The sequence below is a fragment of the Wyeomyia smithii genome, chromosome 3, assembly GCF_029784165.1.
Source record: "Wyeomyia smithii strain HCP4-BCI-WySm-NY-G18 chromosome 3, ASM2978416v1, whole genome shotgun sequence".
Taxonomy (NCBI): Eukaryota; Metazoa; Arthropoda; class Insecta; order Diptera; family Culicidae; genus Wyeomyia; species Wyeomyia smithii.
Window position 1 is genome coordinate 249320883 of NC_073696.1, and position 26885 is coordinate 249347767.

Sequence of the window (26885 nt, forward strand, 5' to 3'; positions counted from 1 at the left end):
TGTGTGATGTGATTTTTTTTCATCCTTGGTCACGATGCAAAAAAATCAGTCAAAACATTCGGTGGAATTTAAAAATATGTTATATTTAAAAACAAAAGACCATTTTTAGGTAAAATAATACCTCCAACAATAAAAATAAATTCGAGGCAGTCGTAAATGTTAATATAAATAGGGGAACTGCTCCATTATTAATCTCATTAAGCCGATATTCACGAAGCATGCAAGGATTAAACAACTAATTTTCATGAAATCATTGAACAAATTAACAAAATACGCTTACGTGCTCTTATAGAATCGTTCAGTATTGTATGTTTAGTAAACTTAGCTAGATTTATCCTGAATTTTGTAAACTAAACCATTTTGCACATCGCTTCCATATCCATATCAAAACTCAAATCATTGCTTAATTATTCATCTCACGACGCCCCAATATTCATCACACTGCAATGCACTATTAATCATGAATGAATCACATTATCCTGAATGAACGTAGCCGCAGCCCGTCGTAGTAGATTACCTAGATATACGCTGTAGTTGTTTACGTGCAAATATGGTAACCTAGGTAACCACTGCAGTGCTGTCCATTTATGTCAATTATGTCGAAATAATTCAACATTTTCAATATGATTTGTTCGTATTAATAGAAACCGATTTGGCAACTTTTGACTTCCTTCAAGGCAGTGAAAACAGATGAAAATACATACAGTTGAAATTTAGGAATTGTAGAAATTCATCTCATATATTTCTGCAAATTCAAGCTGGTTTTTGGAAATTTGAGGTGAACGATAGATTAAAATATTCTTAGTGTAGTGAGTGATTTTGTTTAGTGATTAAAATAAAAAAAATGGTCCGCTAGTGATGAGAAAAACTTCGGTTGGCTGCTGAACGATTCCCGTTGTAGCCGTACAGAACAATGCGTGGATTTTGTTTTCTGAGGTAGGTGATTGAAATAAATGAGTTTTCGAGTGCAGATGCCTGACTATTATATAAAATTTAGAGCTTTTAAGTGAGTTTTTGAAGATTCTACTTAATGAGAAATCTAAAGTGAACTAAGGAGAATCCATTTCATGGATTAGCAGATCGATTCAGTTAGAAAATATGCGTTTTTTCTGTTTTCAATTGTGTTTTCATGTTGTATGAGATGAAAATATGGGCTGAGATGAATAAATGAGCAGTTCCCCTACGAGGAAAATGATGTTACATTATTGAAGTCATCCGCAAGATACAAATGTTTTGAAATAGATTCCAATCGACCGATTTATCTGTCTATTATGACCTATAGGGTATGACGTTTTCGACTTTTTTTTCAAGTCTTCTAACACTAATATTGCAAAATGTCGTAAAATCCGTTTAGTTTTTCAATCACTACTCCACATCAAACCAAATTTTTAAACGCAATTTAATCCATTTTCTGCGTAAAGAAATCAATGTTTACCCTTTCAAAACTTTTTTCAAACTGTCATTTCACGTTTACCACAAGCACATAACACAATCCTGATTGTAGATAGAGTATCGTTCTATTCTCTAACCGGCGTTGTTGGAAATGATACTGTTCAATATTTCGGGTGAAAATGGAATTAAATTAAATTGGCCTGTGATGCCGCATCGCCCGCGGGAACTGAGGAAAATTACTTATTTTCTGTGATGTTATCGTCTCCTCAATTGACAAAACCCGCAGATGGAATTTATTCAACTTTTTGCCAAATAAATAATAAATAAACCTTCGGGCATAAGATAAAAGTTTTTCTGTTAAGCGTCTTACAAGCGAAAATAACAAAACAAGAATGATGTCATCATCTCGTTTGTTTGTTAAAGTACTGTTGAAAAGTTATAACTAATTTTTTTATTTTCGACTATTTCCTCATATTAACAGAAATAAAAAACATGTCTCAAACTTCTCACTTTTTTCCCTCCATATTGATTTTTTGCTCAACTCGTAAAAAGTAATAATAGTTTGTGACTTAATTGAGTAAGACCAAGGCAACTCACTAACAAGTGATCGATTCTTTACAAAGTTCAGTCATCCCTATCATAATTATCGACATAAAACTTTTAACCGACTGAAAGTAATGACACTATGAGGAAGAAAGATAAAATGACGTTTGATTTTGATGTTTTCGACTTTCGATAAACTTTTAGTCTGTTGTAAAATACAAGCTATGTTTTAAACTGTTTTTAATTAGTTGTTTTGTCTTTTTTTCCAGCTGGACGGTGCGACATACAAGGCAAAGGTTAACATCTCCGGTGGCGGTGTCGGACGGAACATTGCCGAGGCGCTATGGAAAATACACGGCGAAGTTAATCTGATTTCAGCAGTTGGCAACGATCAGGTTGGTAACCAAACTATGAAACATTAAGCCGCCATATCAAACAACATTAGAGGGAAATAATTTCTCCTACTTTTGGTCTAAATCTAACTTTTAATGTGTGCCTAAATGGCGTGGCGTGGTTTTCCCCTGACAATAACTTCCACGATAGCAGCCACGCGACCCCGTTAGTGTGCCTCGGTTAAAACAGAAGTCAACTCTGCCAAATTTCACTCGCAAGTGCAAACTAACTTTTTTATATTCTTTCTCTTTTCTACCACATCTTATTTTAGAACGGCACCTACATAAAGAAACTGCTGCCAAGCCAGTGCATGGCATCGATTGTAACTAGTGGCAGCCATCCAACCGCAAACTGCTTTGTGGTGTTGGACCGCCAAGGAGACTGCCGGCTGGTCGTAGGCGACATGACCGTTCACGATGCAATTACGGCCGAATGGGTGAGAATGTTTCTTTTTTGCTAAACGTTTTGGGGCGGAAGTTGATTACACCGGAGCTGCTAAAACTGTTGACCCCTCCAATCGCTGGCTGACTCTTGGTGTGATTGATGGATGCATTAAAATTAGCTAGTAGATTGGCAGCACCGCAATTATCCTTTTTAAAATTCCCCGATTCCATAACCGGGACGAATAATTTAACCGATGAGGTTTTGGAATTTTTCGGTATACCGAAATTATCGAAATTTTCCCCTCAGTCATCATCCTCACCGCGCGCGCATGGAAAATTTTGGCATGTAGCATCATGGGAAATTTAACTTTTACATTTTTTCCTTCCACCCCCTCAGATCGAGTCCCACCTAGGAGCGATCCAGAACAGCTCACTCGTGGTGATGGATTCCAACGTTGGCCGCGCTGCGATGAAGTCTATATGCGAGCTGTGTGTTCGATACGACAAGCCAGGTAAAATTTGAATTTATCCCCGAGCGCATTTGTGTGAAATGGACATGTTTATCGCGGCATAACATAATATGCATTTTTTGGCTTGATCACAAGCAATTTATTGAAGACGTGACAATATTGAATAGCCCTACGAGCAGACAAAATTTTTTGAGAGACGATTCGGATAATTGAAATTTCGACATTATTTATCATTAGCAACGATGATACCATTAATCAGTTTTATTTTTGTTTTTTTTTTCAAACTTTCATGTTTTTGAATTTTGAATGTAATTTTAGAAAAAAAAGTTCATAACATATTTCAAAATTCTATTTCGTTTTTTTGGTCTTGTTAAACATTAAAATTATACTAACTTTTGATGAAAATAACTGTGCAAGAAATTTCCAGACTTGATGGTAACCAGTTTATATAATTATTGGCAATTGTTAATAGCAATTCAAATACGAAAAAAAAGGGTTTTTAACTATTGTAGCTATCATATCTTATTCTGATGTATTCTTTGAAACAGGCCTTTAGGAATAGATTTCATGTCGATAATTATCGTTAACATTCCTGGAATTTAAACCTTTCAAACATTTTTGTTGTTTTTTTCTGACACTGTTGTATATTTTTTTAAATATTTGGCATTTTTAACATTCATAGTCATCTAAGTATAATGGACCACTCTACTATTTGAATTGAATTTAAACTGCACAGCTTCATATTTAACCTTAAAGTATACACTAAGGTCTTTCTATGCGGGGAAGATTTGTATGGAACCACGTTAAAAACTTTTTTGAGTTGCAATTTAACAAAGAAAACCGTCATAAAATGTTTGAACCTCGTTAAAATATGCTAGTGGTCAATCTGAAGACCAAAATTTAATATTTTCAGTATCTACACCAAAAATTATGATTTTTTTTTTTTGAAAACGGATGTTTGATTACCTTTGGCATAAAACGGAAAACGTGATTGAAATGAGGTCGATATCTTGTAGGGTAAACAGCTATAATAGGCCCCCCTACGTTACGTTTAATCAAATTTAATAGTTAAATTTATTTAGTACTTTTAGTTTGTTTAGTATTTTTAGTATGATTCGATTTTGGCAACGGAAGAAACTCTGGCGTGATTCCAATATCGACCCCGTTATATTGTATTTTGATTATTTATTTGCAACACTCTATTTTAGAAGAAAAAATATTCTCTTTAACACTGATGAAAACTTTCATTCTAATTCAGTCAATTATATTTAATACGCGAAAAGAAATACTAAATTGAGTACGATTTAGTATAAATTGAACTTTTTTCTATATCTATTTGTCTTGTGAAAAATGGCTCAGTCACCGATCACAAAGCGGCAAAGATTTCACATAAAAAATTTTCCTGCAGTTACAAGCTCATTGAAAAAATATCGATAACGAATTACAGTTTTTAGTGGAAATTGTATATTCACAGAATATTAAAAAATTGACATAGAACTTTTTGAGCTTTAATCAGTTTCAAGATACAAAAGAACAACGAAGATACCATATTTGAAAGTCATATGTCTGTTATCAAAAAAAAAACCGGGCTAGAATGATGCATAACATTAGCCTCAGCAATTAATGTTCGCATAGTGTTGTTCAATTACAAGTAAGGTTATGAAAAGGGAGGATTGTACAAAACGCACCAGTTAAACATTTTTGCGATTTACAGCGCTTCTCATTATTTTTAAGCGACATTGAACGTGTTGGATGATTGTAGGGTCTATCTAATGCATGTTTATGACGAAGTTAATTCTAAAATACTCAATTTCAATGTTTTTTTTTGGTAAAAATTACCATCGCCACCAAACAAGCTCGTGACCAAACGCACCACAACATAGGCCAATATGCTCCAAAGCAGAAGGCTAACATGCCACTAGCAGAAATCAGCACGCGAAGTGAGAAGTAATTGTAGTCTCAGAAGTAAAATCAAACGCAATGGAACGGCCAAGCAATCTCGTGCAAGCGCTTCTTAGTGCATTCTGCCCCAATTTGAATTTTGATCGTTTTTAGGTAAAAATTGACGAAAGTTAGTGAAATAAATTGAAATACTCATAGTATTACAAACTCCAAAAGTGTAAAGGGTCGGGGAATCACAGTTTTTGTATTATTTACAAATCAGTTAATCATAAAAGCTTATATAAAATTCATGAATAATTACATGTTGGACAGAGCCACAGCCAATGGCACAGTTTTTTAGGTATTTTAGTCATCATGGCACACTTTATATGAGAAGTGTAGAAAAGCTAGATTTTTATGAGAGAAGCAAAAAAAATTCGTCATAAAAAGCCACATGTGTGTGCATTTTGAGGAATTACTAGCACGGGCCATCTTACCCAACTGGTGCGTCTTGTACGGTTCTCCCCTAATATTTTCTTGTTCTATACAGGATATCACAGCAGGCAGTTGGTGTCTACTCATGAAGTCTGAGACAGGCGTGCTCGCGTGTGGTTGTGAAAATTCGACCTTGAAACTTTTATGAAATTTTCACTGTTTAACAATGAAGTGATAATGATGACTAATAAATCACAAAATTGTCCATCATTTTTTCAATCCAACGACATATTGATTATTGTGATCCATTATGTGGTTACATCAGTGTTAAGGTTTGAAACCTTTCATTCCGACGTTACACCTTGGGTTTTATTTTTCGCAGAATGTATCTCGATAGAGTGCGGTTAGACGTATTCCTACGTCAAAAAACGGTAAACGATTGGATATTGGGCACTTTGAATGTCCGATCTCTCAATAAACCGGCGCAAGCTGGCTTGCGATTTAGGAGGTTCGGTATTCAAACTCCGGAGAAAGGGAATTCCGTGCAGTAGACCCTATTGCACACACTTTTTTCAAGTACCACATCTACTACAGTGGCGGCAAAACAGCGGGTTTCGGTTCCGTAAAGCTAGGTGGAGGCACATAGATGACCGTAAATGCGTGTTGGAATTAAGGCAAATTTTTCAACTACAGTTTTTCAATCATGCACCGATCAACGACAAATCTACGAAAAGCGTTAACGAACCTATGCCCGGTACCCAAAACACGACGTAAAAGTCATCATTGGAAATGCAACCGTTCAGGTTGCGAGGGAGGAATTCTTCCGTCCGATCGTTGAAAGGCAAAACGGCCTGAGGCTGATAAATTTTACCGCGACCAGAGGAATAGCTATTTTTTCCTATTTTCTACCATTGAATATTCGGAAACACACCTAGAGGTCCAAATGCAGAAGCCTGCTCCCAGATTGATCACGTACTGATTGACGGTTGGCACTTCTCGGATGATACTAATGTTAGGTTTTTTTCGGGGTCCATTGTCTTGTCGTGGGCAGTGCCCTGCCAGTCGTTGCCATCCAGGGTGAGAAAGGTCTCGTAGTCCATCACCACCGCTACGTCGCGATTCACCGAAAAAAATCGACTTGACCATCCGAGACCAATAAATGAGACTGCCGCTTCCTGACATGTATGTCCATGTAAGCCAATATTTCACTGCGTGGCCGGTTGCACCGACTACCTAGCCAAGCACACTCAACTGTAGCCAGTTTTCCCTCGGTCTTCTTCTTCAAAATCTTTTAGAGCTTTTTGTCACTCAGGGTTGTCGGCCATCGGCGGCCTCTTTCTTTCGATGCTCTGATTGTCTTCCTATAGTGCCAAGATGTTGTAGATGCCCACAAAGTGCCGCACGATGTCCGTTTTCGACGCGGCGTGGTACCGTTCTTTGAACGCGCACACTTCACGGTTAGTGTTAAACCGATAGAGCTGTCAAATTTACTAACTCATGGGTTACTATGATTGACCCTGCGTGAGTAGTTTCGCAGTCCGTGTGAAGGTAGTGATCGACAAGTACGTGAGCCACTAGGTCAATGTCGCTGGTGAAACTTCCATGTACTTACTTACCTAAGCAGCCCAAAGCCGTGGTACCTCGTGCTGTATCAAGATTTTTCCTCCACTTTCCTCGGTTCCGGGTTATTCACCGCCAATTTTCTGGGTGTCTCGACACTCGCAGATCCGCTTCAACCTGGTCAAGCCACCTATCACGTTGACCCCCTCTGTTTCTGGTGCCGGTATCGTCGCGACTTGTCCTGACCTGTCGTCCGGTATCCTCGCGACTTGTCCGGAACATCGCAGAATCCCTACTTTGTGCATAATGGGAATCTCTCCAAGTAGTGCCTGCAGCTCGTAATTCATACGCCTGCTCTAATGTCAGCTTTCGGTTTGTACTTTACCAAATATTGTTCGCAACACTTCACGGTTTCAAGACCATAGAAAACTACTGGTCTAATTAGGGTTTTGTACATCGTCAGTTATTGTTGGCGCCGTAAGCTCCTGAATCGAAGCGTCCTGCAAAGTCCGAAGTAGGCCCGATTTCCAGCTTGAATACGTCGTTGGATCTCCTTTCTTGTGTTATTGTCGGCGGGTAACAGAGATTTCAAATACACGAACTCATCTATCACTTCGATTTCACCACCGCTCATGATCACCGTCCGTGGAGGGCTAATGTTGGTTTTTCTCTAGCCTCTACCTTTCATATCCTTCAAAAGTTTATTCAGAAGTTAACGTCGAAAAGTTCTAAAATTAATAACTGGAAAAACATCTCTGATACCCAGAAGAAGTCGAAAAAAAAAGATCCTGAATATATCTTCAAGTGACTAAACATACGCTAGGGAAAACAAAACAAAAATTCTAAAATTGTATATGAATGAAGATAAGAAAAAATTGAGAATGAAAGCAATTATAATTTTTTAAACTTTTTCTAAACAAAGAAAATATGTAAATGTAGAGAGAGAGGAGAGAAAGCCCGCTGTGTGTAGACCCTTAATAATCCTTGATAATCGCGTTTAATTGTGGTGCATAGTGCAAAAAATTGTGAAATTCGTGTGATAGTTGTAGTTAAGGGTATTCCTTGTTTATTACAGTATGTTTGAAGTGAATTGCTAGTGAAGGGACTCGGGAATTAGAATTTTATCACAGTTTTCTTGTACAGTTTATCGCTCTGCAAATGGCTGTCATAATATCGTAGTGTTGTGTTGGTGAACTTGCTTAGCGTTCGTGTTCATGCGGAGACTGTATTGTGTCAGAAGTTAATCGCAGTGAAACCTCTTCTCCAGTGTTACGCTGTACATATGCTTGTCGCCGATGGCAAGTTCTGCTGAGCGGCAGAAGCCGAGAGAACGGCAACTGCAATCATGGAAACGGTTTGTTTGTGCTCGCTTGGGTGCGAACTCGGCGGCATGCTTGACTCACTGAATGCTGCTTCGGTGTCTAAGGCCTCTGCCATGGTGAACGCGAACGCGAGCGATGGGGCGAGAAACTTGCTGTTGGTAAATGAACAGCCGCAATGAGAGCTGTTTATTTACCTACGGCAAGTTTCTCGCCTCATCGCTCGCGTTCGCGTTCACCATGGCAGAGGCCTAAGATAAGTGCATACATTTACAGACATGTTTATTTAAGGGGGGACCCTACTCTAGAAGGTCGAAAAATCATAAATTTTCATATTTTTTTTTTTTTTTTTTTTGATGTCTAGAGTAAAGTGAAGTGTTTGGCTATTTTGGCTATTGATTAAGGTATATTTGAAGATGTATTTTCCATGTCGTGAATGTAAATATAGTGAGTATTACACTGTTGGCAGCTGGGAACGTGGATGCTCTCTCTAAATCAGTACCTTACTGGTGGTAAGTTTTTCTCAGCTTCTAGTAGACCGATCGGGCTGAAATTATTTTTCAGTATATAGAAACATATTATCTATCTTGTTACGTAGCCGTTTTTGAAAATTCCAAAAATTGCCAAAATGGCGGCCATTTTAGTAAAAAAATGTTTTTTTTCATGAAAAATCACTATTTAAAAAATCATGAAACATTGAAAAACTCAGATATCAAAAAACGGCTACGTAACAAGTTAGATAATCCATTTTTACATGTTAAAAAAAAAATCAGCAAAATCGGTTCAGTAGATGCTGAGACAAATTTACCACCAGTTGAAAAAACATGGTTTCGAGAGAAACGCTGCTGACAGCGTAATCCTCACTATATTTATATCTAGAACGTGCAAAATATATCTTCAAATATACCTTAATCAATAGCCACAATATCCGAACACATCACTCTACTCTAAGCATCCGAAAAAAAATACGAAAATTTATTATTTTTCGACTTTCCAGAGAAGGTGTCCCTCCTTAAACTGCTGGTGGCTTTTACCGACATGAATCAAATACTTACTTTTTGGTATCCGCGTGTGTGTTGTATCCCACGATTTCTTAGGCTGATTGTGTGTTGAGGCTAGACGGCGCAAAACGCAGCGTTTTATTATATTTTCTCATTGTTGATTTTCATATCTCTTACCTGAGAAAAGATGCGTACCGCACAACTTGTTTGTCCGTTTGTTGTTGTTGTTTGTTTGTTTTAAAATTTGTCCGATTACTTTGTTTCGAAATGCATTGTTTTTAATTTGTTGTTCATGACTTCTCTGGCTTTCGAATGATTATTTTTAGCTCCAAGCTTAATTTTTGCTATATATTCATAGACGCAACACAATTAATTTAGGACGTTTTGGTTTAGGTGTGTGTGTCTCCTTTTTTTCATTTATAGAGCTCTGGATGCGTGGAACTTTGCCATTTTTATCTTTTATTAGGTGTTAACGATTAACGATTGATATGACCGCCGAATATTCATATAGATTAAAACATGAGCAGACTGCGACCATACCTGCGTTTAAAAATAATTTACTTTTTACAACTCGCATTCGAATATAAGTCACATGTCAAATGTGATGAAAACAGCAACTGGATATCGTAGAGTGGCCGCTTTAAACAACGTCATCGCGATATTTATTAATTGTTTACAGTATTGTTTTTAATTAATAAATACACCCAACGCAAACGGGGAACATTTTATTACTTTAGGGCAATTTTTTATTACTTATTGTGTCTTATGACTGCGCATTATACACAAATAGTAATAACCGAAAAGTAACAAAAATTATGACGGGCATACGCTTGTATGTGTTTCTGCAGGAGAACATACAGCCAAGCACCGCAATGCATGTGTTAGCAAGACTTCACTCGCTGCATTTGTATTGATACAACGATCAGATTAATTTTTGTCCCCTGCATTCACACATAATGAGAATCTCACCCGTCAACCTCAAATGTCTAATTAGAAACACTTTCGTTTCGTCTCCCAGTGTTTACTTGAAATGAAAATATGTTATACTGTCTGAACAGAGTTGCCGAAGTTGCGAATATTGTTCTGGATGGGCACGAGTATTGTATTTTCAAACAGGTGCAAATGAGTTTCCATGAACCAATGAGTATGTGTTTTGGATAGCTTGCAAGAAAGCGAATGTTTTTGTTTTTCTCTAACGCAGTTTACAGATCGTGATGTCATTTAAAGACGCATTTCAAGTCTTTGAAATCATCAACGTTTGCATGCTCTATGACGGGGAAAATGCAGCTCTTGTCATATTCTTTCTCTACTCCGTATGCATACAACGAGCGAACTAATACACGCTCACCGGATGAATTGGAGATTGAAGAAATTTGTAACATGTGCAACATATGCGACGGTGTGTGATTTTTTTTACTTCAGATGGGAAGGGAGCAGTTTTTGACAGAAAAAATCTTGCATGTGGTTGAAACGACCATTATTAGATAGTCGTACTCCCGTAACACGTGCTAAATATATGACAGTATGTGTTGTTACTTGACTGGGGAAGAATTTTAATCCCTTTTAAGTAATAGGTTTGTTACCTAAAAAACAATTTGGCGCTATTGCTTCTAAAGTAATAAGGAAAAGTTTTGCGTGTATGTATATGAACTCCATTGTGTCTGAAATAACAAAAAAGATAGATAGGTTTTGTTTTTAGTACAGTGATCAATCGTTTGAGGTCGGTTTGCGGTGGCTGGTGATCTGGAGATTCGTAGCGCGTAGCTTACTCTCACAGGGCATAAAATCGGTGCTTGCAAATCAGCTCGTTGATTCGCGCTTAGCTTCTGTATCTGACAATTTTTTATTTGGTTTAAAAATTATTCTTCTCGCGCGGGATTAGAAAATATCTGATCGTATTGCCTACCACGGCGAATCCTGATCTTTCCTACCCTATCATACTAACACAAATACCCTTCCTGTGACATTCGTAGAGATGCAGAGGTGAACTCGATCTCATAACAACGTTTGTCGAATCAACAATCCTCTTCCTAGTTTTCCCCAACGACCAGTGGTGGGCACCATTCCGCTAATTCGCTAATTCGCTAATAAGCGACGCTAAAATTCAGTTAGCGATTTAGCGGTTTCGCTAATTTTTGAGCTGGTTAGCGAAACTGTTAGCGTCGCTAAAATTTTGGCCTTCGAAACGCTAATCGCTAATTTGCTAAATTTTGTAGAGAAGCGACAATAGAAATATTTAAAAAAAAACTGTGGATTGTTGATGGCGTGATTCGAAAGATGAACATACTTTACTGCGAAAGTTACTTTTGTCAGTTTTTTTTTTACCCTAGAATGGAGTTCCAGTTATCGTACAAGCCACAGGAGCATTTTGAAGAACAAGCACAAGGTCTAGATCAAATTTTCGGCACACCAAGAACTTTGATAAATTGCAATGCGCTTGAAATTATGACAACTTTGGTTCTACTTTTTCGATTCAGATAATAATTGAATTTTTATGGAAACATTCCTAAGAGTATCTATTTGCAATGCAAGCTCAATAACTTTTGTTATTCTTGTTTTTACAAAATCAAATATGAATACCGTTTCGTGAACCTCTTATTGTAAATACTTAGCTTTGAAAAGTAATTGTTTTCGTTTGTTTAACCAAAAAAGATCAAAGTGGTCCAAATCTTACAAAACATGAGCAATAAATATAGCGATATGACTATTTACATATTAAAAAGTTAGCGATTAGCGATTAGCGAAAGTTCCGCTAATGTGGGTTTAGCGTTTAGCGTTTAGCGATTATCGAGCTAAATTTTCCGGTTAGCGGCTTAGTGATTAGCGTCGCTAAATTTTCCTTTAGCGGTGCCCACCACTGCCAACGACTGTAAGGACGTGGCCGGCACCGTTATTGATTTTTATAAAGTGAGAGTTACTGAAATGTTGTACATTGAAGATGGTATAACATTCCAAAAACTATCTATGTGGAGCTCTGTGCAACTTCACTAGCTCAGGTCAATCACGGAGGTGCAACTACGATATGTACGGTCGTCAATGCTCATGCTCGAAGAAAATATTTAAATGTAGTCCAATAAACAAAAATTACTTCTAAAAACAGCTGAGACTAAAAACGAAAATAATAATGAAGAATAAAATTTACATGTAAATAACAAAATAGTATCCAATAATTTAAAAGAGCAACTATATCGAGGTCTTCGGAACTTTTCCACCCTAATCGTGGTACCATTTGCTGGTCACTGAGAGCTGATGGCAGAATCCGTGTTTCCTCAGAACAATAGAAGAATAGAAGAGCCGTCTGTACAGACTCGGTGGAAAAATTAGCTTCGTGGAGTGAGATTGACAGTGAATTGAAACTGAGAAGGAGTTTCTCAGCTCAAACATTTCCAAGTCCCAGAAGGTCGATTTGTTCCGATTTTTTCGAGATACATAACACCAGATCTCGATTTTTGAATGCATTTCTATGACTGTGACATCCAGGGCCGGCGTCACATTATTTTCCCGAGTGGGTAGTTAGGAATAAGGAAGGTTAATGGGTAACAAAGGCGTAGCTGGGGGAAGGGGGTCGACCTTTGATACCCAAACATATTTTTTTGAAAAATCGATAGGGTGCCAATGGAATGTATAAGAGAAATTAGATTTTCGTTCAGTAGTAATGTTTGCATTGAAAAATGAACTTTTTTCGGATGGTGATAGAAAAAAAAACTAAGACAGATATTTGAGTTTAATGAATTTCTCATGGAAGATAATTATAATAGCTTACTTCACGTCCTTGCGAGTGGCCTTCCGGAAGTTTACTGAAACATTCGCCATGGTGCACGAAAACATGCGTGTAGGCATGTTTTTGAATTCTTTCTTTTTTTATCAGTTCCTTCCCAGTTTGCGCGGCAAAATTGTTGAAGTGGGTCTTACACTTCTGGTTTGCCCGGAAACTCAGGATGGTACGCAGCTGTGGGACGTTGAACGGTTGGTCGATGCTCTGGTTGTAGTCCATTAGTGCCAAAATATTGTAGATATCGGAACAGGCATATCCAGCGTCCTTTTTCTGTACGATATCCGTTTTCGATGCGGCGGGATAACGTTCTTTTAGCGCGCCCACTTTAGAATGGAGTAGCTTCATTTTTTCGTCATCACGGTTAGAGTTCGAGTCAATTTTCCTCTGCTGACTCATGGGTTACTTTGATTGATGCTGCATGGGTAGTTTCGTCAGTGCGTGTAAAAGCAAATCAATGAAAAATGGGCAATTTTAACATTTTGTTTAAACGTTAGGGCTTTACAGTTTGTCTTCTCTAAAAAAAGTCTCCATCCAAAATTAAAGCTTAATTGGACTTCTGATAAGGTTTCACTTACAGTCGTGAAAGTCTTACTTTTTCGACCAATGAAAAAATGCACAAGAATAGTTAATGAAAATCGAGTTGTTTTCAAAATCGAAATTTTTCCGATAGCAAATCTCTTAGAAATGCATTTAATGTCGAGAACTGATATTATCTCATAAAAAATTGTTTGAAAAACAATAAACTTCAAGGGACAAGAACACACAAGAGACTCGGGCTTCTTAAAAAGCAATAATCGTAAAATTGTGAAAACCTGCCGAGCGAACCACCGAAGAACGGAGTGTTTAATATTTGTTTGTTCGGTAATTATTGCGGCGTACGTCTACCGATACGGGTGCGTATGTAAAAGCTAATGGGTATAGCGCTTCGGGATTAGGGCAGAGCATGAAACAGGAGGCAAGCCAGTTCCGGCGATAAATATCATTCAATTGCAATGGAACATCTAACCAATTGCGATCAATTAGTTGCTGGACGTTTTAAAATGTTTAGTTTGTAATAATTATGTGCTGAATTACCTACTGATAAATTGCTAAACTTTTGTAATTTAATTCCGCTTTTTTAAATCGGCTCTACTTTCCGAAGTCCGATTGAGCTCAAATTAGGCATGGGAAATTTTTACGAGAAGACACAACTTTAGAACCCTATCGTAAACGAAATTCTAAAAGTCGATTTCCATTTGAACCCTAATCAACAGTCAAAAAATGGTGAAAATGAAAATTACTCAGGTTGGTGCAAAATACAAAATTTATTGAATCTAAGACTAAAAAATTGATAGTTTCTGTAGCTCTATAACCTCAATTTTAAGTTTAGAACAAAGAAAACATTACAGTTATCTTGGTTTTGTCCGATAGTTCCGTGTTGGTAAGTACTCACAGGGATATTTTCCGAGTGGGTACTACTACCCATACTACCCACATGAACCACCGGCCCTGATGACATCTAAAAATGCTTTAATGACGAAAAATGCTTTAATGACGAAAAAGTAAAACTTTGACCGCTTTAAGGTGCTACCTCTCTAAATCCGAATGAGCTGTAATTTTGTATGAAGACGTTTTTCGCGAAGACAAACTTTTGAGCTATACCGCCAAGCACAATTCGAAGGTCACTTTGTCCCATACGTTTCATTGGCATTTGTTCAAAAATATGTCAGTCCCAGAGTCAATTATTATCAACAAACATTTTTTTTTGGATAACACCAGATCACGACGTTTTATGCATTTCTACGGCATTTAGCATAAACAAATTGAATATAGACAGTTTCATAAACTACTGCCTGTGCATTTTTTTCATTTTTGGTTGTTCTATTTTAGCTCAGATACATATTTTTCATATTTTACTTTTAGATCACTTATTTTTTCTAACAGTTCAGAATCTTTCCTGAAATTATTTGACCTTGAGTTAGTAGGGTACTACAAAATCTGAAATTGGTAACACGCTAAAATTTGGGATTTTTTTCTAGAGAGCTGATGTTGAAAGCTAGTCATTGATTTGAATATATTCCAAAATATTTTGCTTGAAGTTGAATGTTTATAACATATTTTAGACATAAACATGCTCAAAACTGTAATGAAGGCGCTGGCAATCATCAATTTGCAGTGCTTTTCGAAGAGATATTCAGAGTAAACATCAAAAATCTGCACAATCTTCCCTGATCCATGATGACTAGAAAAGATTCAACAAAAATAGTGAAAAATGTCTGAGGTACAGATGGCTTTCTAGTGTCGTCAAACACTAATCGAAGGTAATCACATTGAACTGAAATCAATCAAAACACGTTTGCTTTTACTACAACATTTATTACCAGTACTTAGTAAGCTGAATATTATATGATATACGTGTAAAAAGTTTCGCGTAGAAAATGGTAAATCTTTACCTTGCTATGCTCTATATATTCTTATAAAATACCATCAAATGTGGCGACGAATCTAAAGAAACAAAAATAAACTAGAACAAAAGAAAACGAAACATTTTTCGTTTTTAAGTTTTATCGAAAACTTAATCAAAATGGACGGCAAAAAATTGATAGTACGAGATTCAAGGTTACTAAAGTTGTTTCGTCTGCTAGTTTGCTAGCTTAAATTTATATCATTATCAACTAAATTATCATCCACACTTCACAGAACTAGAACGGAGCGTCCGACATCGTAAACAACATAATGAACAACTGTGCGTGAATGTGCAATTATGTCACCTAGAGGATATCTTTCTATTTTGGTGACCAAAATTAGCAGGTAATAAAATGCGAAACTGAAACTTTACCTAATCATTAGAGCTAATCTAATTGGAATGCTTGATATTTGTTTCGGTTCTGTTGTGTGTGCTCTTCTGTTACTTATCGCAACAAACATTCCGTTTGCCACCACGAAGACACTACTAATAAAATAACATTAATGACACATCCCCTGGTAGAATAGAAATGTACGCTTTCGTGAGTTTGATGCTCGTAAGGCCACGTTTAGTGCTGTGTTTTATGTCCCCCGGGGCGTTCTTGATGTGTGTTTGCTGTGCTTTAAAAAGTCGCACAGGGGACTGGCGGACAGTATTATTTCTGCTGCTAATTTGATTCTTTTTTTTTTTGTTTCTCAACATTGGCGTAAGTGTGCGTGTGTGCATACGTGCGCGTATCCAAAAGCACATCTAACACGACAAGTTAGCATTAAGTTTGAACGTAATATAAATGGAATCCTGCTGTTACTACTACTGCATGCTGCTCCTCGATATGTTCTTCGCTTAGATGTACCCACCGCTGTGCAGGCTTCGGCTGGTGTGATGCGATGGATGATAGCCGGGCTCTTGCATCTGCATTTGCATCACTAGGTTCTTCGCTTCGCGGCGTAGTTCGTACGACTTTTTGGCTTCCTTGTACAGAAGCAGTGCGGCCAGTCCGAGAATCATGAAGCTTACCACGGCCAGTGCGTAGGACCACGACAGGACGTTAAATTTGGGATACATTAGCCAGTCGCGGCGATACGCGTTGCCACCGAAAATGGCCACCGCCAGAAACATGAAGAAGGCTGAAAATATGAAAAATATTTGATTAAATTCAGTGGAATAGCAGCGACCCCATTTCTGTGTGTACATAGCTGTGCGGTCTAAGGGGGAAGGGGATCTGAGAAAAAATAGCTTTTATTGACTGAACAACTTCTAATTGTTATATTTTTTGATAAATAACATTTACTACTATCAAATTTAGAGTATATACGATACTTTAGTTTAAAAATTACAAAAAAAAAACGTCCTATTTTGTACATGTATTGCATTGGAATCAAAACAACTCACTTCTTGTTGGAGTTTTTTCCTTACACGTTAAGTTTGTTGAATTTAGAATAAATAGTACATTATAAACTCTCCCGGAAAAGACATCAGAAAGTTCACGTAAGATAATTACAATACTTCCCATGCATTCACAAATGATGAAATCATGGGTTTCAATACCATTACGGTCAACCACCAACACAGTCGTGGACTGTTTCGACAATCCTCTGAGCCTTAAGATAACAAATTATAAGTTCTGTCAAAAATCCATACAGCTTATCTAAGCACAAGGAATAGGAATTATAAAACTATACTTGAAAAACGTTAGCAAAAAAGTCAAAGTTTATCATAATGTCCATATTAAAACATTTGCCATTTTTTTATTATTACCTCGGCAATTCAAACTCTCTAAACAGAAGCTCAGTTCACGGCTATGTATTCGCAAAAAAACTGTACTCACATGAGGAAGCAATCCCTACGAAGGAGATTGTGGTCAGCAGCCATTCGTAGCGCAGAACCAGCTTCAGTGGCCATCTAACCATTTCGCAAGCCATAATCACCAGTGAGCCGAACGTGAAAAGAAACGACAAAGTAACCAAACCTTGTACCACCAGCAGCCAGCCGGGGAGTAAATATTCTCGAATTACGTAGTATTCCTGCAAGATTTAAGCGGATTAAATCTGTTCATTCTAGTACTCGACTGTCGACAGGCACCTGACTAAAGATGTGATGGCACCCGTTGAAGAGTTTTGGAAACTGATAGTACGGATAGCTGAAGTCCTTGAAACAGTACTCCCACAGTCCCATATTTTTAAAACTGCTGAAAGACTCGTCATAAGACTCGATCCAGTAAGGCGAACAGAAGCTCATCATTAGGAATATCGACGCCACGTAGGAAAGAATGGTTCCAAGCACTAAGGCATCTAATAAGAAAAAACAAAAATCAGTTTTCCACCTTAATTACTGTCGTTAGTTGAATTCTTTCGACCCACACTGTAACACTAGGTGTGTACTTTCGATTCACTCAACGCTAAATGACACTAGGAGACGATGTCAGCGCACAATAAATGGCATTTTTCTGCACTGTCACCGCTGATCCACACCATACTTACTTGATGCCTTAGGGTATTCGTTCTTCTCGATTGTCGAGGACATGATTAAGGCACTGAAACCCGCTGTAACACCGTGAAATTCGATTCCACGCACTCCCGACACACTTGTCGCGGCCACTCCAACTGCAGACACTGTTGATTGAATGAATGACGATGATCGTTTCATTCACGCCGATGAACGCCCAAATAACTCCTACTCCCCGAATACAGTGCAGCAGCAGAGCTGCCAACTGTGGGGAAACGAAAAACTATACGCGCACGATCGCACTAGTGTTAGTTAGTAGAATCGCCAACTTTGTTTATGTTCATTATCGTTAGCGATGAACGGCGCGTCCCTCAATAGCAACACAAAAATTTGTGTCTGTCTGCTCCGCGATGAATCGATTAGGCAAATGTACGTGCAGTAACAGCCTCACGCTAGTAGTGGAGGTGGAGGAAAATTATTCCATCACAGCATAATAAACGGCACGCCTCGCGAAGCAAATAACATCGGTACGCAGCGGACGGACGGATGATGAGTCACGCATGTAAACTATTACGCGGCGGCGTTGGTGCATTTCGGGTTGCCGAGACTAATTTTCGCCCAAAATGTTTGTTTGACTTGATAATATGTAACAACGGAGGAATAGGTTCGCTGTTCACAGCTCAAGCAAGTCTAACCTGTCGGGAAAGAAGCGGAGAAAAGGGATATCGTGAGAAGGTGTGGGATCTTTTTAAACCAGTATGGCACATGTTCGGTTAGTCACATTTTTATGCATTCAACCGGTACCGCTATTAGGTATTCGGCATTGAAGAATATCAGACAGATTCTTCAATTCGAAGGCTCGAGAAGTTATACAGGGAAGATTGAAGCTTTTGAAGCATGATTCGTTTGGAATCTGGACTCACACAACTGGTTATATCTCTGGATTGGGTTAAGAAACGAAGAATAGTTCTATATTAAAATAAAATATATTACGTTTTTCGGAAAAAATATTCCGTTACAATTTTGATGAATTTTTGTCTTCGGATGGACTCTATCAAAGTTTGGACTCTTTGTAGGTGGCAAAAAGTTTTTTCGATATAATCAGTGGCATTGAACCACCTCTCGACTCTAGTGGCAGGTTAGGCGACATTCATTAATTACGTAATGCAAAAAACTCAAGTTTTGGGCCCCACCCCCCATATGTAACGAAACGTAACGCCAATAAAAATTTCGTAACGCTGTAGAAAAATTTGCATAATAAAAACTCGTTTTTGGAAATTCTCTCCAGAGTATTTGTGCTCGCTCAAGGATAGTCCCCTCCTTTTCATGATCGTTACGTAATTTATGGATGCCGCTTTACCATGTTTGGCCGAAACTTCACCGAACTTTCGTGAGCCTTGATAAACACAAAGGTGTTTTTGCAGGTAGGGTAGTTTGGGGTAATTTGGACCCCCTAAGGAAAACTCCTATTATTTCGTAACCTGTTTTTTCTATCCCATAAACGTAATGTACTATAGTAATATTGATCTGTTTTCTATGTTTCTGCACGAAAAAACCTTGATATTGAGGTCAAAAGAACAAAAAAATAACGAAACTAAAAATTATGATTTTCGGACATAAAAAAATCGTTTGGGGTGAAAAAGGACAGCTATTGGGGTAATATGGACAGTGTTTGGGGTGATGTGGACAGAGTAAAAAATGTGAGTTTTATAGTATCAATAGTTGCTTAATACACAGTAGAAGCTGGTATCAGGCATACGGAATGATAACTGCTATTCTTAGGCATTGCACAGTGGTTCCACAGTAGGCCAAAAAAATTCCCTTCTCCAATTATTCATACTAGAAACTGAGTATGCGATCGTGTGTCGCCAACGCGCGTTTGTGTGTGTGTGCATGTGTGTGTGCGTGCGTGTGTGTGTGCGTGCGTGTGTGTGTGTGTGTGTGTGTGTGTGTGTGTGTATGTGTGAGAGAGAGTGTGTGTGTGCGTGTGTGTTTGTGTGCGTGTGTGCGCGTGAGTGTGTGTGACTGTGTGCGTGTGTATGTGTGTGTGATTGTGTGTGTGTCAGTGTATGTGTGATGTAAGTTTCATGAAAATCGGATGATATACCAATTTTTGGCAGCACTTTGAATGTTGCTGTGTCAGGAAATTTCAATGATTTTTATGTTCGAAAATCACAATTTTGAGCTTAACTTCAATTACCTAATTCCCTCAATTTTAATCTGATTTTGGATCAACAAGTTTCGTTTTGAGGGAAATTTATGTCATTTTTCAGAACTCTTGTGTACCGTACAGTCTCGTGAAACAGTTCGGAATGATCGGATAATCAACAGCCTATATGAAATTAACCGTATTTTTCGAATTTTTGGGTCCCGGTTTGCATGTCGTCGTTCCAAATCCGTTAATCCCGAATTCGCGAAATGGGAAATTATATAACGAATGTACGTTGACGTACGATTTCTTATTTTTCCTTGAAAGGCCTATCAAATTCCTTAAATTTTCCATTAAATTTTTTAATCGGTCAAATGATCGGTTGAAAAATGATTGCCGATCTTTGGCAACTTCAATTCAAAATGGATCACACTAAGGAACAAACAAAAAAATACGGGTATAAAGTTTTTTGATAAAGAACAAATATACCAATGTTGAAAATGATCTGAACAAAAAAATAAATCTGATGATAAGAAAGGTTTAACGGCATTTTAGGGGAACAACATTTTCGGACATCAGAAATCAGTTCAGCACCCAAAAATTGGCATTATACGTCATTTTGAAGCATTTTAAAGCATTTTTGTTCAGAAACCCGCCACTCTGCGGGGCATTGAAAACACTTTTTGTACAGATAAATCATCCCAGATTGCCTGCAACACTTTTTACAGTTCATTGTTTGTACACCGCCATCTATTCGTTCGTTTTTATATGCCCGCGGCATCAATCCGACAAAAGAATTTACTTCAAACTCGCCTGACCATATCACCCCAAAAAAACTGTCCATTTTACCCCAAACAGGACGCCTTTCTAAAAACTCAATTCCTTCCACTATTTTCGATCAAACTTATCGCAATCTTTCGTTAAAATGTACTCTTTTACTAGACAAACACGGCTGCAAAGCTCATTAGACTGAAAACATCGAAGAAGTTCTCAAAAAACCTTAAATTCACGAGCGTAAAACTTACAGCAAAATCAACTTTTGATGTTTCCTTTGTTTACATTGGCACTGCGGTGCACCTGTCACAGCAAACCATGAAATTTTTATATTAGTTAGGGTTTAGTGGTTCAAGGAAAGAATGAAGTAGTACATGGAACCCAAAAATGTAATACTTTCCAAGATAAAGCACCTGTCCATTTCACCCCAGGGGTTCAAATTACCCCAAAAAACCCTACTCTTTTTTATACACTATACATTTTCCTTCGTCTTGTTTGTAACGTGAACCTCGGTTTTCTGTCCAGAGCTGCAAATGCAACTGGAAGTTTTTCCATCGTGAAAAGTGTTTCCATCGTGTCACGACCCCGAGACTCATTACCAACATACTTTCCTGGCAAAATTAAATATCCACTGACTTGAAGACCTTTTGCTTTCGTTGACTAACTACATTACGATTTCGCATCCTTTGGGTTATGTTCCAAAGAGTGCTCATCGATGTTTTTCTAGAAATTGCGTTCACGAACCGACGCCAATAACCGCGATTCTTTGCTCTTGCACCAAGCTTTTAAATTTATTCTTAAACTCCGAATACCAATTGAAGTCGTCGAGCTTGTCTTTATCCCGAAAGGCCTTGAATACGTCGGATTTTTTCCGCGTAGACATCGGAACACTCCTTTTCCCTCTTTGGGCCGTCAGTTGATCTTTGCACCAGGAAAGTTTTTCGTTTGGACTTATAACGCAACATCGAGAATCAAGCCCGCGAAGAGGTTATATTCTTTAAGTGATGGAAGATCTTGAATTGACTCGACAACTTGTGAAATGTTTTTCTCGTATAACTTTCAATCGATGTTCTGGGTGAGGTAATACGGGTAATAATATTTACGGGTAATAATATTTACTGAAGCAATACAAAGTTCTTTTCCTTGTATTGTCATATGAAACGCGACGACTTTGATGCCTGGGACAGAGGTTAATACGATAGAAAAAAAGCATTTCTTAATCCCTAGAAGTACTCCTCCATAAAGGGTGTCTCTATCAAGGCGAACAATATTAAAATCACAAAAGTTAAGATCATCGTTTCAAGTGAGCCAAGTTTCACAAAATGGAAATACATCAGATTTATATTCATTAATCAATACTATGAGTGAATTAGTTTTGGGGATGAAGCTTTAACAACTCCACTGTAAAACAGAGATAGAATTCTTCTTCTTAGCCGATGAATTAGCTTTTGAAAGATACTATCGCTGCAAGGAGGATCCATTTGAAAGTCAACTGCTTCAAACATGTTTCGACTGTATTTGATGTAATTCATTACAAACAACATTATAATTACAAACAAGTTGCACGGGTAGACGTACCTTGTTCACGAGTACATAGCTTGGTAGAGCAGACTCGGCAAAAGTCACTAGAAACAAGTCTAATTGGGTGTAAGTTTTTACATTCTTGTTGAGCGATACTGAATGCAATCCAGTATCCTAACCAGCTGAAGGCTTCAATCCTTGAAACGGCCGGTACCAGCCACTAGCAGATCTTCGACGGTCAAACTCGAGTCAGTGACAATACCATCGATCTTCGCTACGTGAACTGGAATAAAGAGCTCAAAAGCAGTAAAATCGTTTGCTTGCTTGAGGCTTAACACCGAAACACGTGGTTTATTTGGGTGGACTTCAGTGATCTATGTTACGACTGAAAAATATTTAGCCAAATCCCGCGAGATTTGCATTGAATTCAATGCTTTCTCTTTGTGCTGAAGAAATGTAATACATAGCCCCAGCGATTCTTTTGGGTACAACCTCACACGGTGGATCAGCTCTTAAGACGCGCCTCTAGCGACTCTCGGTGCCCTGTATCCGGAAGGATCAGGTTGGGGAACGAGCGGATTTTCCTCCTCGCAAACGGTCTGACAACCTGCGTCGTCCATCTTGGACTAATCTCAACATTGTTTATTTCAACAGTTTTCCGTAGATAGTCTCCATGGAAGTTAAATATCTTTGAGTTGTCCTGAATAGTAAGCTTCTCTGGAATGCACACGTAACACAAGTCCTTAACAGGGCTACCTGTGCTTTTTGGGCTTGCAAAAGGACATTGGGGAAAAAATTGGGGCTTAAGCCTAGAATGATAAATTGGATTTACTCGGCTATAGTAAAACCGAAAATGACATATACAGCATTGATATGGTGACCAAAAACCAAAGAAAAAACATCTTAACTCAAGTTCGAAAAACTGCAAAGGCTTGCTACTACTGCTATTACAGGGGCAATGAGTACCACTCCTTCCAAAGCCCTGGATGCTCTTCTCAACTTTTTGCCCTTATTCCAAATTATTCAACTAGATGCGGTTAAATGTGCAATTAGACTCTGTCGCACAAAAGATCTTTTTGAAGGAGACTTATAAATAGGAAAGGAAATATCGAAATGTTAATATATGCATTTTTTCTGATAGTCAAGCAGCCTTGAATGCTTTGAAATCTGTAACTTGCACTTCCAAATTAGTTTGGGAATGTATTAAAATGCTTCAGCAACTAGCTACACGTAACAAGTTAAACCATCACTGGGTTCCTGGGCACTGTGGAATCGAAAGAAATGAAAAGGCGGATGAACTAGCAAGAGCTGGATCAGCCACGACACTTATCGGTCCTGAACCATTCTGTGGGGTTTCCTTCAGCGCACTAAATATGGAGCTATCAGAATGGGAAAAAGGTCAGGTGCTGCTGAACTGGGATAGCACTACAATAGCTCGTCACGCAAAACGATACATCAAGCCCAACGCTTCGATTGCACAAAAATTGTTGAACCTTTCAAAGAAGGATCTTAGTACTTATACTGGACTGATCACTGGTCACTGTCCGAGTAATTATCATATCAAGCTGATAAGAAGGCTTGAAAACGACAATTGTCGTTTCTGTTGCACAGAGAGTGAAAGTGCTCATCATTTGCTGTGTGAATGCCCAGCAATATTCACCAAACGGCGCAAATTTCTTGATAAGGGACTTCTAGAAACTTGGGAAATATGGGCTAGTTCTCCGAACAATGTTTTAAATTTTATTTGTTACATAATACCACCTTGGGACAATGCCTTCAATCACGATAGTGACTATTAAAACATATAATAGTTGTCTATACAAGAAAAGGCTTGAAGCAAAAAAGGACACACCACAATAGATCTAAGTACTGGTCGCAGTGGTATAATGTCCCCAACCACCCCCAGCACCAAGGCTTTGCTTTACTCTTAGACAGCAACGAACAGCGCTGCACACACGACACAATGCACTGTGATGAAGACCGTCGATCTCGGGGTAGCCTACGCCCAGCGACGCAAATAATTTGTTCCGGCTACTGGTCGGCTGTTGTCTAAACAGGACCGAAACCGAAAAGCACAAGCGATACGCGCACCGTAGCAGACAAAGCGGTATTGTTTGTTCGAGCGAGCAAAATAATACGGAGCTATATTCAATTGCTACCTTTCTCGACGATAGCAGAGAACGGAAAGATTTATATTTCAAGATGGATTTTACACTTGCATTTCAGTTTATTGTGTTTCGCTATTTTTGGCACATTTTTTTAAAATTATCTCAGCTTCAATATGAAATTGATCACTAGTTGAGTTAATTGCATATAACTAACTCAAGTATCACTTGCGCACATGTGCAATTCATTTTACGACTAAGTCGTTATATGTGGTATAACATCAATATTGCAGCTACTACGAAAAAAAACTGGAGCAAGCCGCCGACGAGTGAGCAGCACTCTACTCATGCAAGGCTCGATGCGGTACTGTTGCTCGTGCCAACATGTTTTCCTTCGAGACATCAGTGTTAATAACCTTCTTACGGCAGATCGGTAAAATGTCTGATAGAGAAGGTTGTTACGAACTACTCGAAAAAGCTTTACCTTCGATACATCAAAATAGTCTTAGATCACGGAAGCAACTATTACATGACCCTTTGGAACGGGGAAATTTTGTATAGAATATTATAGTAGACAGTTAGTGTCTGCTATCAAAAAATTATCGATCATTGTGTCAATCCTGCGAATTATTAATTAATAAATAATAATAATGAATTCTTTTCCCGTAAACTTTTTTCTCGAAAAATGCTCAGGACTCATATCTAGCACTGTCACATTTGACTATGAAACTTGAAGATCCTCCACTTTGATAATGTCGGAGTTCATTAAAAGTATTAGGTGAAGGAACAAATCCCAGTTTTTGTTTTAAGCAGAACAATTATCCAGCCGAAGGACAACTTCTTCGAGTCTTTATAACAATCGATAACTCGATGGAATGTGCTTGTTGTATCATTCACAGACCGATTAATCGTTGGTTCGTCCCACGAACAAGCAATAATCGGAAAAAGTTTCGTGTATTCCCCAACAGGAGCAAATGTTTGGTTAAATGTCAGTCGTCGAGTAAAGATAACCGTTTTTGAGCCTAGGTAACTGGACAAACTGCAAAGTTGAGTTTCGCTTATTTTCCGTTGGTCTGGTGCCGCCTCTGTTGTTGTGCGAATCACCTACGCCCAGGGAGGCGACTCCACCCAGGACCTTAAACTACTACCCATTGTTGAACAGACCGGCGCCAACGGCTTTACTTCCTCGTGCGATGGAAGGTATGATCCCAGAGATATTTCTCGCTTCAGAAAATCTCTCGATGTCAGCTAGGATCTAGACCAGTTGGGTTGGTTTTGAGAGGATCACGTCACCCCACAACGATCGACATCTATGTAAGTGTTGGGATTCGAACCCAGGCCTCCAGCGTGATTGACAGATGTTACCAACTACGCTAGGCCCCCGCTTAAGACAAATATTTGAAGATTATTTTTTTTTAATTTAATTACTATATCTTCAGTTTCTACCAGTTCTTTTTCTCCATTTTCGCGATATGCTTATCGTGACATTTTCGCTGCTTTTGAATGCTCATCATGGCGAATGAAGGTCAGGCAAGAATTTCTGTTAGCGGTTTTAAAATGTTTTGCGATGTGGTGCTGTAGTAACATATAACTCACACTCTTCCTTTCCCAATCGCATCGCGCATTTTTCTACAATAACGACCCTAGGTAACTTCAAGTTCTTGCGAGTCTTCGAAGTTTTATTGCATCTACATTTTCGTAAGGTCTGAAGAAGATATAATCTGTTGGGAACATGCTCTGCATCTTAGATACGTATCTGTAGATACGTTTCTGGTTTGTTTCCTTTATCGCAATTATAAATCATCTTTCCGTGTAAATCAATAATAAAACGTTAGGCTACTCTAGTAGGGTTGTTGATATTTTATCGATATTTGATATTATCGATATTTGCTCGTCACAATATCAATATTTTTGACCGATATTGGCGCATTTGATATTATCGATATTTCGATATTGCGACTCGATATTGCTGTCCGATATTCTCGATTGCCATCAGGGGAGTGCTACCGGCAAAATTTTGCCTACCGATCATAAATTCATCATGGCATCAAAATTAAATTTAAAATGCTTACACACAATATAAGATATTCATTGAAAGTGCACATTATACTGAAAACAAACGTTAAGCAGGGTGACACTCAAAACTCGAAATTAAATTCCCGGTTTTTTCCCGGTTCGTTCAAATATTTTTCCCGGTTATTTGTACTTCAGAATTCTGCATTTTTTCATACAGTTAAGGGTTAAAAAAGCGTGACTGTCGATTTACATCCCATTATCGAACTACATTCTAATA

At 38.2% G+C, this 26885-nt stretch overlaps 2 protein-coding genes across 2 annotated transcripts in view; one reads left to right on the top strand and one right to left on the bottom strand.

Moving 5' to 3' along the window:
* LOC129729472 (uncharacterized) overlaps window positions 1-26885 on the top strand; it is a 279093-nt gene that overhangs the window by 231478 nt on the left and 20730 nt on the right. The window contains exons 3-5 of the mRNA XM_055688064.1: window positions 2205-2330; window positions 2600-2764; window positions 3109-3223. Coding sequence (XP_055544039.1) covers window positions 2639-2764; window positions 3109-3223 — 241 coding nt within the window. The 5' untranslated portion in view covers window positions 2205-2330; window positions 2600-2638. The remainder of the gene's footprint in view (window positions 1-2204; window positions 2331-2599; window positions 2765-3108; window positions 3224-26885) is intronic.
* On the bottom strand, window positions 15487-18411 carry LOC129729471 (uncharacterized). Its single transcript, XM_055688062.1, has 4 exons — window positions 18079-18411; window positions 17681-17889; window positions 17427-17622; window positions 15487-16725 (listed from the first exon to the last, which is right to left on the bottom strand). The coding sequence occupies exons 1-4, from the start codon at window positions 18242-18244 to the stop codon at window positions 16442-16444; spliced, it is 855 nt and encodes a 284-aa protein (XP_055544037.1). The 5' UTR covers window positions 18245-18411; the 3' UTR covers window positions 15487-16441.